Below are 15,768 nucleotides of genomic sequence, written 5' to 3' on the forward strand. Positions count from 1 at the left end.
GGGCCGAAGTCCCGCCGCTGGGAGGCCTCTCCCGCCGCCGAGGTTTGAACCAGCTCTGGTGGCGGCGGGATCGGCGCCGCGACCGGGCCCCCGGGGTCCTGGGGGGGCGGGGCGATCGGACCCCGGGGGGTGCCCCCACGGTGGCCAGGCCTGCGATCGGGCCCCCCCGCTCAGACTCCGGGCCAGTGCCCTGGGTGCACTCTTTCTCCACCGCCGCCACGGCCTCCGCCATTGCGGAAGCAGAAGAGAAACCCACCTCGCGCATGCACCGATCGGTGAAAGCCTTTCGGCCAGCCTCGCTGCTGGGCGGCGGGCCTGAAAGGCCGCTGGTGCCGGTTTTTTGTGCCAGTCTTTTGGTGCCAACCGCTCCGGCGCGGGGCTAGCCCCCAAAGGTGCGGAGAATTCTCGGTTGGTACATTGTCATCTCCTTGCGGAGGACGTTCTTTACCTGTAGGTGTTGCAGTTCGATCCCATTGGGTTGTTGTAGTTTTTCTGTGTTTCCTCTGTGTAGAATCCCTAACGGTCAGTGACCCCCCCCCCCCCCCCCATCCTGTCTCCACCTCCTCCTAAAGGTGGCACCTAGCATGGGGCTGCATAAACATGTGGTTGTACAGATGGGGGCCATACTGGACATTACTCCAAAGTGCTGTCTCATTTGATTCCAGCTTTGGAGTGTGGCTGCCATCACTGGGCTTGTTGAGTGTTTCGCTGGCAGGCATGGGAGTGTTGCTGTCCTCCATCTTTACTGCCACCCCCACCCCCATATACACACACACACACTCACACAAACGGCATAATTATTTTTTCGCCCGAGTTAAAGGAGACATTGGGGATATAGATCAGTATGGATCTGAACAGGAAGAGGAACCTGGGCAGTGCGTTCATCTTGATCATCTGCACCCTCCCATCTCGGTAGGTCCTTTTTAACTTCCTCCGCCAGACTAGCCAGGTTCCACTTGTGGACCTGTGTACAGTCGAGGACATACTGGATCCCCAGGTAGCGGAATTTGCTTTGAGCTTGTTTGAACGGTAGTCCCGCCAGCTCTACCCCCTCCCCCTTTCGCGTTCACAGCGAAGACTTCACTCTTGCTCAGGTTGAGCTTGTGGCCCGAGGGCTCCAAACTCTCCCAGGTGTTTCAGGATTCCGTCCATGCTGTTTTGCAGGTCTGAGATGTAGAAGAGCAGGTCACCCGCACAGAGTGAGACTCTGTGCTCTCTGCCTCCTCTTCGGATTCCCTTCCAGCTTCTCGCCACTCTTGAGGGTGATCGCCAATGGCTCAATTACCCCGGCGAATAGGAACGTGGACAGCGGGCATGCTGCCTTGTGCCTCTGTGCAGTTAGAAGTATTCAGAGCTGCTGCTGGTCCATACACTCGCCATGGAGGTATTGTACAGTTATTGAACCCTGTCCCCAGCCCAAACAGTTCTAGTACCTCAATGAGGTACTTCCAGTCGACTCTGTCGAACGTCATTTCTGCATCCACGGAGATGATCATTTCTTGTGTTCTATCCCTGGATGGGTCATTATCACATTTATCAGTCGCCTGATGATGGCTGTTAGCTGTGTACCCTTAACAAGGCCTGTCTGGTCTTCTGCGACCACCTCTGGGACGCAATTCTCCAGTCGCCTAACCAGGATGTTTGCGAGTATTTTTGCATCCACATTGAACAGCAAAATGGGTATGTGTGATCCGCATTCAGGTGTGTCTTTGATTTTATTAGGTATCAGTGATATCGTCGCTTGTGTTAGCATTGGAGGTAAAGTGCCCCTCACTAGCAAGTTTGTGAACACCTTCCGCAAATGTGGAGCCAGTGCTGTCGCGCATTTCTGTAGAAGCCCGCTGGGAACCCATGAGGTCCCGATTCCTTCCCTGTCTGCATGGAGCGAATGTTCTCCCTGACCTCTCCCAGTCCCAGTGGTGCTTTCATCCTCTTCCTTCTATCATCCCCAACAACTGGCATGTCCAGTCCATCGAGGAACTGTTTCATCACCCTGTCCCCGTCGGGGGGGCTCAGAGGTGTATATCCCCTGGTAGAAGGCGTTGTTGACCTTTTTTGGGTCAGCAACCAGTCAGTCTTTACTATCCTTCACCTGCATTATCTCCATCGTGGCTGCCTGCTTTCTCGGCTGGTGAGCCAGCAGGAGGCTGGCACTGTCTCCATATTGGTAGAAGGTGCCCCGTATCTGGCAGAGTTGGTGCACTGCCTTCCTGGTGGAGAGCAGGCTAATTCCATTTGTAGCTTTTTCCTCTCCACCAGAAGCTCTATTGTTGGGGCATTGGAGTATCTTCTGTCTACCTCCAGAATGGAGTCGATTAGTTGTTGTCTAGCAACCCTCTCTTCCCTGTCTCTGCGTACCTTGTGCACGATGATCTCTTCTCTGATCATAGCCTTCAGCACCTCCAAGAACGTGGAGGGTGAGACCTCCCCATTCTGGTTGTTACTAATATACTTGTCTACGGTCCATAACCATCGCCGCAGTAAACACCGTCCTCTTATTTATCAATTTGGCCACCCCCCGAGCTCTCATCCTGTAACATTAATGGTACATCTGTCCCACCCAGCCCTCCTTACCTGCAGTCAGTTCTTCTCCCTCGGGTGTGTCTCTTGGAGGAAGAGTATGTCGGTTTTCATACTTTTCCGGTGGGCGAAGTCTCTGGATCTTTTCATTGGGCTGTTCAGTCTCCTGACGTTCCAGGTGACTATGCTGATGGGGGTTATTTGAACCCCCCCCTTCTGCAGGATCAACCATACTTGAGTTGTGGATGCGGTTACTGAGAATGTAATTCTTAATTTTACATTTTATTCAGTTGCATTAAAATTTTCCACTGTGCTGGAAGCACTTGTTTTTTAATTTTCATTAAATATCCTTCCGATCAAACTTGGCCAATCCACCTAACCTGCATATCTTTGGGCTGTAGGAGGAAACCGGATCACCCGGAGGAAACCCACACAGACACGGGGAGAAAGTGTAAACTCCACACCGAGAGTCACCCAGAGCTGGAATTGAACCCGGGTCCCTGGCCCTTTGAGGCAGTAGTGCTAACGACTGTGCCACCGTGCCAGCCTACATTTTCCACATCCATTTTTGTGCAGCAACTCGTTGTTCTTTGCGTTGTCTCCGTCTTCTGTGACTTAAATAAGACATGAATCGGAGGCTCAAATCCAGCCCCCCCCAACCCTTCCTTGAGTCCATTGGTTTGTAGAATTGAGTTCTGCATGACAACCTGTCATGTTCTACTTAGATGCAGCAATTATGACAGGTTAAAAGAAGTTATGATTAAGATATGAAAAGCCAGTTATGATTATCTTTTGGACTTATCAGTGTAAAATCTCATTGTCACTCCCTGAGTGGTAATCTGACAGATTTGATGGCCAATCCATTATTAGGTCCTCTGCACAACGGGATCCCTGGAGTCACAGCGCGACCGTGCGATGCTGAGATAAGAGGGTCACAATCTTTCACATTTCCTGTTTGTATCAACGATCCGGTCATGATTATAGAAGCTGCTGGTGACTTTCAGCTGTGCATTCAGATCAGATCCTACGCACACATCCCTCGATGCTCCCAGCACCAACATCAGCACATCTTTGGTTTCCTCTGAATTGAAACCCTGTTGGTTTCATCACAATGAGTTGGCAGCAGGTGGACTCACTTTCCCTTCCTGTTTCCTCCTCAAACTTCAGGCAGTCTGGATTGGGACATTGTGGAAGTAAACCCAGTTCCAGAAATCTACAATTACTCCTTAAAATGTGGAGAACTCTGTTCAAAGCGTATCCCTGACCCTGGAGCATGGCGAGGTTTATTTGATGCTCTCTGCATTAAGCTTCTGGAGGGCCTTTCCACCCCATCTGATTATCCCTAAAGTTCGGCTGGCCCAGCAGATAACAATGCATTGGGAAAACATAAAGGTGTGCCTCAATAATGCTGCCATACCTTGGAATCAGTCTCCAGAGTTGCCCAGAGCCAAAACTACCCTGGAAAGCACTCTCTTTACCATGTTTACAGTGCCATGCCCAGTTTTTAATGAGTAAATCATGAATTGGAAGCAAAGGAGAGAGGAGTTTTAAAAAAAAAAATTGAAATATTTTTAAACTTATTGCAACCAAATCATCTGTATGGTATCTGTATGCTGCACTAAATGAGTATCCTTCCTCACCAGCAATGCCATGAGTCAAGCGCTGATCGTATTACGTTGTATGGGTTAATGATGAAGCCAATTCAGCGGTTTCCACAGTTCATCCTTTTACTGCAGGTAAACACATTTATCTTGATCTAAATAGTCACTTTTTATCGAATAAGATACAGCATTGTAAAATAATTTATTTTCTGTTATTGGAATGAGGTTTGACAATAGTACTTTTCTTTCTACCCCACCTTGAAAATGATTTCTCCGTAACAGAGGGTAGATGTTGTGTTACTGATACTTCATTGATACAGATTCTTGCTGTGCCAATTGGAGCTGGAGGAGATGTTAACTTCAGTGTTCTCTTTTGAACTGATGGAAAGACTAGTCATTCCATCATGTCTATAAGCTTACGACTTGAGTAGTGATGTCAACAATCGTCAACATTAGAGATAATTCCTGACTCTCAGGCTGGTTGCTTCTGTTAAGGGTTTATACAATTCAATAACATTTTTATTGTTATAAGGCTTTATGTAACTGAAGGGATATAAAGGGACATAGCTTTAAATTGAGGGGTGATAGATATAGGACAGATGTCAGAGGCAGTTTCTTTACTCAGAGAGTAGTAGGGGTGTGGAACGCCCTGCCTGCAATAGTAGTAGACTCGCCAACTTTAAGGGCATTTAAGTGGTCACTGGATAGACATATGGATGAAAATGGAATAGTGTAGGCCAGATAGGCTTCAGATGGTTTCACAGGTCGGCGCAACATCGAGGGCCGAAGGGCCCGTACTGCGCTGTAGTGTTCTATGTTCTAAATGCAGTACATGATTTTTATGAATGAGAGGTTTTTTTCAACATGGTAAAGTCTGCAAGAGGTACCTAAAACTATTTTATACAGCTTTATGTTATCTCTGCATGGGTGCTGAGGTCCGTCCATGGTGGATACTAGGTGAGTTCACATGGGAGGTGTAAGGATAAAGGACAGCTGGATGAAATGAGTTGGCAAAGGGGCAATGAAGGGCCATGGGGTAGTTACATGGACATAGATTAGTATTGAAGGTATGAGGGTCCATGGGTGGGTGGGTACAAGAACATAGGTTGGCTTGGAGGATGTGTGGGGGCCATGGGGATTGGTACAGGAGCATAGATTGGTATGGAGGGCATGAGGAGTTATTGGGTGGGTACAGGGCATGATGTAGCATGTGTTTGAGTTTCGGAGCCATGAGGTCATGTTGCAGTTGTACAAAACTCTGGTGCGGCCGAATTTGGAGTATTGTGTGCAGTTCTGGTCGCCACATTATAGGAAGGATGTGGAAGCATTGGAAAGGGTACAGAGGAGATTTACAAGAATGTTGCCTGGCATGGAGGGAAGATCATATGAGGAAAGGCTGAAGGACTTGAGGCTGTTTTCGTTAGAGAGAAGAAGGTTAAGAGGGGACTTAATTGAGGCATACAAGATGATCAGAGGATTAGATAGGGTAGACAGTGAGAGCCTTTTTCCTCGGATGGTGATGTCCAGCACGAGGAGACATAGCTTTAAATTGAGGGGAGATAGATATAGGACAGATGTCAGAGGTAGGTTCTTTACTCAGAGAGTAGTAAGGGCATGGAATGCCCTGCCTGCAACAGTAGTGGACTGGCCAACACTAAACGCATTCAAATGGTCATTGGGTAGGCATATGGACGATAAGGGAATAGTGTAGAGGGACTTCAGAAGGGTTTCACAGGACGGCGCAACATCGAGGGCCGAAGTGCCTGTACTGCGCTGTTATGTTCTATGTTTGCATTGATGTAGCATGGGGAATCTGTGGAGGGCTGCTGGAGGGATGTTTCATTCTCCTTAAAATAATTCTGGGCATAGTGCCGGAGCCCCAAGGCAGGCCTTATGCTCAGCCGGCCTCTGCATCTCACATCCTCCTTGCTACCTCCAGGGTCGCCCGCCCCAACTAGAAATCAAACATCCAGGTAGCCATATTTAAAAGTTGGGTTCACTGAGCGGGAAATTCTCCCGAATCTGCGTATCCGACTCGTGGACAAAAATCCAGGCCCTGGTTTTCCACTGGATTAGAAACTACCTTTTACATTGGAGCTGAATTCAAACATTGCCCAAACCATTGAACGTAAACTTTCTGTACACTCTATGAAATGAATTTGAAGAGTCTCAAGCCAGTTCCAAGGTCAAACATATAATGCAATATAATTGACCTAAGTGTCACAATAATGTTGTTTTCAAGAAAACACTATTGGTGTGTTATGGGGTGAATTTCTCAAACTGGAATGGAGACATGCTACAAGTGGAGCATGGATGAACAATGCTTTAGCTTGCCTGTGTTGCATGATGCCTGATGTGCAAGGCTATTCAATTCCCCAGCAATTGTATGCTTAACCTTGCTGACCATGACAGAAAATTATTTAATTTTGAATCGAAAAGCAGAATACAGTAGATGCTAGAAATCTGAAATAAAAACAGAAAATGCTGGGTGGGATAAAAGTTCAGCAGGTTAGGTAGAGAGAGAATAGAGCAAGAAATAATTCCTTCAGGCCAGTGACCTTCTATCAGTGCCAGGAAAAACCAGAAGTGTAATAGGTTTTGAGCAAAGGGTGGGTGGGACAAGGACAAAAGGTGACAAGGTGGAAGACAAGAGAGATTGAATGACAGATGAGTTAGTCCTCCAGGATCAAAGGAGTGATGATGGGCCTAGAAAAGAAACAAAAGATATGCCTAGAGAAGGTGTTATGTTGACCGAAGGGGGAATAAAAACAAAACCAGCAAAGAAAGGAAAAAAAATGGGGCTCTGAATTTATGGTCTGAAATTGTTAAATTCAATTTGGAGGCCAAGTCTACAAAGGGATCCAGTGTTGTTCCTGAAACTTAGGTTGTTCTTCGCTGGAACACTGCAGCAGGTCGAGGGCACAGATGTCAGCGTGAGAGAAAGGTGGAGAACTAAAGTGACAAGTTGCCAGAAGCAAGAATTTTCTGCTTGCAAAAAGAACGGAGGTTTTCCACAAAGTGGTCATCCAATCTGCCTTTGTTGACCCCGGCGTAGAGGAGACCACATTGTGAGTAGCAAATGCAGTGGACTAGATTGAAAGGTCACGAAAGTTACTGATTTATCTGGAAGGAGTATTTGGAGCTTTTGGAACTATGAGGAGGGAGGAGTCAAAAGAGTGGCTGTTATATCCCATACAATTGTATGGGAAGGTGCTGTAGAACGGGGAGAGGTATTAGGGGGTGACTGAGTAGTGGATCAGGCAAACAGTCCCTTTGGAATGATGAGGGGAGTGGAAGATGTTTTTTTTTTCAGTTAGGCAATTCATCGCCTTCTGGCCTAAACAGTGAGTTGAACAATTTCAAACGTAAACTCAGCTCCCCATCTTGTTTCCTTCCCATTGCTTATTTCATTCTTCTTTCATTCAGAGAGCAGCATACTTGTTCTAGGCACATATTTTGTTTCATTGCATCTTTTCTTTCACCATCATCATCCCCTTTGATCCTGAGGACTGATTTTTCTGACATTTCACAGACTCTATCACAAACCTTCCTTATGTTCTTGTCCCATCCCCTTCCTCCAAAAATGTTATGTTTCTACCTTTTCCCAATTCTGATGAAAGGTCACAGACCTGGAATGTTGGGCACGATTCAGTGGCCTTGCCGCTCCCGACTTGGTGCCAGGACGAGGCCATCCAATGTCACAAGATTTGCGAGCTCGAAGGTTTTGCGTGATCTGGATCTTGTCCTCACTGGGCTTGATGCAGATGAGCCGTACTGAGTTTTTCTCCCCCAACATTTTCTGTTACTTAAATTTTGTTTAGTTTCTGATGTATGCTAGTGATCTGTGCTTAACAACCACTTCAGATAAGGTGATACTTATTTAAATGGTTTCATGTTTGCTTTTCAATAATAAATGATACATTTTTGTTGATTCCCATCAACATTACCAAAATCAAATCTTGTATAATTTAACTTCACTGCAAACTTGATTTGGAGCTTACTTTACATTTCTCTCTCTCCAATTTCAAAGGAGAAAAACTTGTGCTTTACTGATTTTCTTAGGACATGCTAAAGAACACTCCGAAGGGACACCCTGATAGACTACCTCTTCAGATGGCTCTCACAGAGCTTGAAACGTTAGCAGAGAAACTAAATGAACAGAAACGGGAAGCTGATCAACGGTGTGAAATGAAGCAGATTGCAAAAGCGATGAATGAACGGTATTTGAACAAGGTAGAATTCTGATTCTTCTCTTTGCAATGATAATGCTTTTATCATTCCACGTGCAAAGTTGAAGGGAATATTTTTAGATGAGCCAAATTCAGAAGATACAATTAATTAGTTTGGGGTTTTAACAGCCACACTTATCAACCGAGACCGGATGCAATTCCAAAATTTTCCAGTAGATGTCAGATGGTGCACAGATGCAGTATAATATTGAAGGTCTTCCATAAGGCAGGGAGTTGATTTTTAACTTGCTGACTGGATAAAAAATGTGGCTTTGGAAATTGACCTCCCATTAGTGAAATTGCTGATGCGAATGAACATTGGGTGTTTTCTGATTATGGCAGGAGAGATTGTGACAAATGCTTATCTACTTCTGGGTTGCAAGTTAAAAACCTAACTTACTGTCTGCATTGGTTATGCTCATCAGTCCATTATACACTGTTTCCTGCTATTTGCTGTCAACTATGTGGTCTTGACTCACTTACGACTTGACTTTCTGATTATTGCCTTACTGTGGAAGATGTGTAAACAATATAGTAATATTTATTATTGGTGAACCAGAGTGAAATTATACAACAGTGACTGAGTTTTGAAGATGCAGCAAACCCATTAAATCTGAAGGCACTGATCCAAATAATGTGAACATTTGTTCTCATTTATTGAGAGGCCAAGGTCCATGTTGCAAAATGCTACAATGTAGAAGGTAGTGGCAGAGGAGAAATAGATCAAGGAGCAGTGAATAGTTAACACCAAACTAGGGGGTTTAGCAACCAGTAGATTGTAGGAGGGAGGGAGGGCTGATGGATTCATAGTTACACAGTTAACCAGTCTCAGGAGCCAGTGATTCATTGAGTCATTGTACGGATTCAAGGATGAGCAAGAAAGAATAACTTCGGAGATAAGTGACTTTTGTAATCCAATACCATAGAGGCCAGAAATAAGGAAACAATCTTCTATCAGCTGATTAACTTTTCCAGCTAACTTGTCCAAGTGTGTGAAAAGAACCAGCCAGAAATGGGGGTGATACTCAAAATTCCGGGCAATTGGGAAGAGAACAAATAAGAGGAAACCAAGGGCATGATTCAGTGGACTGCAGTTAAAGTCCGCTGAATGATGCATTTAGCGGGGTTGCGATTTACCGGCCTCATTCCGCCTGACTTGGTGTCATGATAAGGCTGTTGAATCTCGCGAGAGGGCCTAGAGACGTCTCGTGAGATTCAACCGAACCTTGCAAGACATTGCATTCTGGATTTTGCCGGTGCTGGGAGAGATCCAGATCAGCATATTGAAATGCATAATGGAGGTGTCGTCAAAGTCCATCAAAAGCTTTCCCCCACAATGCAAATCCTGCTCAGAGACAGCTGCTTGGTGGATTGCTGATCTATTTTTCCCTTCACACTTGAATGCATTTCCATTACCCTGCTTTGATGCTAACTACAATATTTATAAACATTCTTGCTACGATTGACAGTTCCTCACCACATCAAAAGCAGATAAGTGCTTTCAATTCCTCGTTTTCACAGCAGAAAGCATTTAGCTGCTTTTAATGTGCTGACGAGCTGTCCAGAACGGCGATTCCAGCTCGTCGAATCTTGTTATCGGAATTTGACCCAATTTCCAAGTTGATGCTTTTTACGTCAATTAAAGCCTTGATTTTAATTCTGGTTGGAAATTGGACTTGGGACAAACCAGGCATGAGCACAGATACCTTAAAATATATATATATATATATTAATTATTGTATGCACCTGATCAGTTTCCTGCTTGAAATCAACAAAACTACCGAATGGCCAGCGAATTGGTGTTGAAAGCTGCTGTTGGTGATTGAAGGAACGTTATGTTGACCTGGAAGGAAAGTCATAACTTCTTCCCTATTGAGGTCCATAGTTGAAACTGCAGTTGTCTCTATTGACACTTTTGGAGCACACTTAATGAGGATCTCACCAGTTTCCAATCGGGTATCCTTTCCACTTACCCAAAAGAGCAAGTTAAAATTGTCGCATGCACAGTGAGAGTTAAACTTCAACAGGTACGTCTCTGGTAACTTTTACACCTCCCCCCACCCCACCCCCAAATAAATATTTCCACCTGACAGACACTGCATGATGTCAAGTCAAGATTTCACCACTGTTGCATCGAAGAATTCTAGTGGGACTGAAAATTGAGTAGGTCAAAGGGAAAACACGTAGGGCCAAGATTCTCCATTTCAGAGACTCAGTGCTGATGCCGGGATTGAACCGTATGACTCCTACAACCTCGAAAGCAGCGACGGTACCGGAGTGATTCAGGGCATCCTAATGGGCTAGCATAGGCGCTATGTGGAACTAGTACAATTCTAATGAACGCTGGTGTGTGATTAGCTGGGGTTGGGAATGGCACTGGAGAGCCTGATGAGCAGGAGCCAAGAAGATGGCACTGGTTGCGCTGGAGCACGCCCATCCCGTTGAAGTGTTGGGTGGGGCCAGAGGATACCTGGGGGGTGGCCTCTGGGGGCATCCATATGACCCATGGCACTAGGTTCACAGTGGGCAGTAAGTGGTGTACGCAGCTGCCTTGCAGGCTATAGCAATGATGGTCTGTGCCCGTCCACCCTGACCCCATGGTCCACCTCCTGGCCCCCCTCTGCTACTCCCCAGGCCTTAGCAGAAGCCGGCCAGTCGGCGGCATAACTGTCAGCACACTATAGTTGTTGGACACGTTTTTCGTCACCCCCCCCGGCTTCCACGACGCCTTTTCCTGATTTTACATACTACAAGTGGACCTCATCGTCAGTAATTCCTCTTGGCAGAGGTGGAAATTGCCTGGTCGGGCCCATTAATGATGTGCCAATGGTGCTTATTGCACAATTAGCATGTCCACATCGTGGAATGCATTCATGCTGCTGTCGAGGCACCGGAGCATGGCACTCCGTCGGTGCCCACTGTCGGCCTTGATTTTCGCAATTCTCTGCCCGGTCGCATTCCCCAATTAGGGTGTCGCTGAATGGAGAATCCAGCCTGCAATGTCTGGGGCTAAACCTGACTAAAGGAAGATAGTTGCGGGTGTTGGATGCTTATTATTGAAGCCGCAGATCATCGCTGCTAGAGTTGCTCAGGAAAATACCCTCAGCCTATTTATTCTTAGCTTATTTTTCCCATCATGCTGAGAGTGAGGATACGTGCCGATGATCCTGAGGTGTTAAGTGCAGTTCACGATTTTTCTGATTTTGAAGCAACCTATTTCAGCCTACTCCAGAAAATCCAGGCAAGATCCAGGCTTGAGCTGAAAAGTGAGACATCAGTAAAAGGAATGACTGTCTCCAACATGAGAAAGCTTTTCACCTTCCCTGACTTTCAATGCTCTTCACTCCTTTTAGCCGCAAACTTAACTGGGGTCAGCCATATCATCAATATGGCTCTAAAAGCAGGGCAGAGGCTGAATGCTTCTTAAAGTTCCTCTACATCTATAAGAATAACATCAGGAGTATGATAAAGGGCAGCACGGTGGCGCAGTGGTTAGCATTGCAGCCTCACGGCGCCGAAGTCCCAGGTTCGAACCCGGCTCTGGGTCACTGTCCGTGTGGAGTTTGCACATTCTTCCCGTGTTTGCGTGGGTTTCGCCCCCATAACCAAAAGATGTGCATGTTGGGTGGATTGGCCGCGCTAAATTGTCCCTTAATGGGTAAGAATGAATTGGGCACTCTAAATTTATTTTTTAAAAAGGACGATAGAGTAATCACCACTTACGTGGAGAAGCTTTGCTGCAATGACATTCAAGAAGCTTGATCAGTGTCTCTGCCACTTGACTCGATATGCATGCCCTCTATCATAAATGCTCCGCCCCTGCAGTATGTAGGCATAATCCTAAAGCGATATTCCAAGCTTCACTTGGTCAGCACTTTGTGGTCGTATAACATTTTGACAACAAGTAGGTCGAGAGCAGCAGAATTATGAAATCACCATCACTTCCAATTTGTAGATCAAGCTGCTGTGGACATGTATTACCATTCCTTCACCTCTGCTGGTCAAAATCTTGGCATTCCCTACCCAGCTCAAAAATGGGAGCAGGATGAGCATATTGTCCGCAGCGGTTCAACAAGAATGCTCACCACCACTATCTAGGGGCAGCTGGAGTCGAGCAATAAACATGGCAGCGCCAGTATTGGTCCCATCCCGAGAAGACATTTTCAAAGGATTACTTTGAGGATGATGCTAGAATCTGGGACAAGCATTCAAAACCGCTCACCATTGGTCTGCAGGACAGCCCGAAACAAGGAGAAATCTAAGATACCAGGAGGTGGGACCTCAGCATGTAAGCAGCACGATATGAGCACAGTTGTTGCAGCTCAACTGCTCCTCTTCCCACTCAGTTCACTTTTTATAAAATGTTCCTCATACCTAACCACAGCTGTTACCAGTTGGGAGGAGATGGAGTACCTCTGAAAACTCTAGCAAGTTTACCACACATAAATGTGTTCGCATCAGAAGCTGATGTTTGCAAACACTAAAATATTTTTATTTTACATGGCGAGAGCAAATTGAGCCGTTTTTTGACTTGTTACAAATTTAATAGAATCTACCCAAAACATGTTTTAGCAAAAGCAAAGTAAATGTTAGGAAGTGAATCTCATCTCACAAATTCTATTTTTACATTCTAGTCACACGAATGACTGATGCACAGTGGGCTAAACCACTGGCTTGTAATGCAGAACAAGGTCAGCAGCGTGGGTTCAATTCCCGTACCGGCCTCCCCGAACAGATGCTGGAATGTGGCGACTAGGGGCTTTTCACAGTAACTTCATTGAAGCCTAATGTGACAATAAGCGATTATTATTATTAAATCGGTCACCAGCATCTCCGCTGTGTGTAGCAAGTGTCATGTTGAGAAGATTGCCACTGCTGGCAGTGCTCACACATTTCTGTCTGTTTAAAATAAATTAGCATATGTCTGAATTAGGGAGTGACTGGATTTATAAGAGCAAACCTGCTGAGCTTCCAAAAATTAACAGCTGCTGAAAACGGGACTAAAAAGAGTGCATGCGTTAGTCACACAGGTTATAGTGGCATTGTGACCCATGGGGCTGGATTCTCCAATAAACTGGCATCTATTACATTGTCAGATTTCTGCTTTGTGAGCGACCTATCATAGTGTCATGATGATGTGAATTGTGCATGAGTTCTATCACTCTGTAATTTCATCGGCTGATTGAACATATATTCAAGTGAACTATTTAAAAGCAAGAAAAAGCACTAACATAAAATGGCTGCTAAAGTTACCCGATGTCTTGGTATTGCAAGTTGGCCAGTTTCCGGAAAGTTCCACTGTGAATTACAATTCATATATGCCACGACATGCTTCTATGGGATTTCACACCTGCTGATGTCAAAAACTTCACAATAGTTCTTGAAACTGCTATGACCTCATATTTCCGTTTCTCTCAGGCTACCTCTCAAGCAGAGGCAGAACGTCTGCAAGGACATTAGCTACATGGAAAGGTTTTCCTATTTCTTCAAGATGGCTGGGACATTATAGAATATAATCACCTTGGCCCTGAAACAAAATTCAAGATCTGTCCTGATATCAGCTAAGAAAATACCTTCTGAAGTTATTATGTGGAGAGAAGTTATGTGACTGATATAACCATTTTGGAAATCTCTTTATTACAAGATGCAAACTGCTAAGATGTTATCTAGAAAAGCTGCCAATGAAGTAGAAATGAGCTCCCTATTAAGGCCCTCGGCTGGATTCTCCATTCCTCGACTTAGTGTTGATGCAGGGGCAGGATTCGCCGAGTTCTATGACAGCAAAACTGGCGCCGCACCTGGACCGATTCAGTGACTGTTGAGGCGTTAGCACTGGCATCACGTGGAACACAATCGATTCCAAAGAGAAATAGTGCAGGATTCACGATTGACACTCAGGAGGCTGACGAGCAACAGCCTCATATACACACTTCACTCCCCACACACACCATTCCAGCCAACACTTTAAGACCCACCTGCTCATGATCGAGGAGAGGCAGGCCACCCTGTACCCCAGCCCGGGAAGGAAGCTGCCAGCCGTCACTGTTCGCTGTGCTGGGCGCAGGTGGTAGAGGCAGTGAGCGCCACCTGTAACACCGTCCGGACCGGCCTGCGATGCAGGAAGAAACTACACAACCTCTCCGGGCGGCCAGGGTGACTAGGCAGCACTGTGCCCCTAGCACCAACCCCTGTCCCACACCGTTCCCCCACTTCCACACCCCCCACCCGGAGGGCAGGCGAATCCCCACCCTACACCACATGATGGAACCCATATAGCCCCTCTGGCCGGGTGCCCTGGCCACTTCAGAAGGTATTCTCTTAGCTGATATCAGGACAGACCTTGAATTTTGTTTCATGGCCAAGGTGATTGTATTCTATAATGCCCCAGCCATCTTGAAGAAATATGAAAAGCTTTCCATATAGCTAATGTCCTTGCAGACGTTCTGTGCCCTGGCCACTGAAGCCACCAGCTACCCACCCCCTGGGCGCAGTCCCAGACGGAGATGGTCCACTTCCTGTGCTCCATAGCTGCGAGCATGCAGACCCTGGTCGAGACCAGAGCGGGTGGAACCTCAGGGGTTAGCTCTGCCCGCAGCCCCATCCCAAGGAGTAGCCCAGGGGCCATCGGGCACCCCGAGGGAGGAGGAGGTAATGGGGCCTGTGCCGGTGACTCCTTCAGGGGAGGTGCCAGAGCACCTCGGTGCATCTGGTGGGCAGAGGGTAGAACAGGGTGGCACCACACCACCTGGGACACCCGAGCAGCAGCCGGGCCCATTCAGGCCTGGTCGCCCCAAAAGTTGCCTGCCAACGGAGACCCAGGTCTCAGGGTCGCCCCTATGCTGCGCAGTGGAGGCCGCCACAACATCTTTACCTAGGTGGGTATCTTTTAACTCCATAAAAACTAACCCCTTTTGTGTTTTAAGCTCAAGAAAACCTTCCAGACTAATATATTTGCAATCGGCACATAACTGGTTAAGCACAGAGAGTGAATAAATTCTTTCACCTTTACAAATTTTTAAAAAACCTGTTACGTTAGACATGGACAGGGGAGTCATTTTTACCCCTCCTTATGGGGCCGTAACATTAAATGTTTGCCAACATTGGTACTATCTTCAATAACACCTCAACATTTTTACATTGGTCTTTGATGCAAATGGTTCCCAGGGGCATTTGTATGTTAGACGTTTATGATGATGGGGTTAGATAAAGTAGGATGGGAGGATGTTCATGTGGGGCATAAACCAGCACAGATCAGTTGGAACAGTCCGTTCCTGTGCTGAATATCACATGCGAGATGTCCAGATTTATTTGTTACATTCCCCTGCGATGCCAGCAGATGGTGCTTTTAATCGGATTTGCAATGTTAATATGAGCAGTGACCCGTAACAGTTTCCTGTTGTGAGACTGCCCAGCGTGAA

General features: G+C 46.3%; 1 protein-coding gene across 1 annotated transcript in view; it reads left to right on the forward strand.

Moving 5' to 3' along the window:
- The window catches only part of arhgef10 (Rho guanine nucleotide exchange factor (GEF) 10), a 372,032-nt gene that overhangs the window by 192,826 nt on the left and 163,438 nt on the right, over positions 1 to 15,768 (forward strand). Inside the window, 2 exon segments of the mRNA XM_038800413.1 lie at positions 4,164 to 4,256; positions 8,184 to 8,354. Coding sequence (XP_038656341.1) covers positions 4,164 to 4,256; positions 8,184 to 8,354 — 264 coding nt within the window.

Source organism: Scyliorhinus canicula, chromosome 6 (assembly GCF_902713615.1).
Source record: "Scyliorhinus canicula chromosome 6, sScyCan1.1, whole genome shotgun sequence".
Taxonomy (NCBI): Eukaryota; Metazoa; Chordata; class Chondrichthyes; order Carcharhiniformes; family Scyliorhinidae; genus Scyliorhinus; species Scyliorhinus canicula.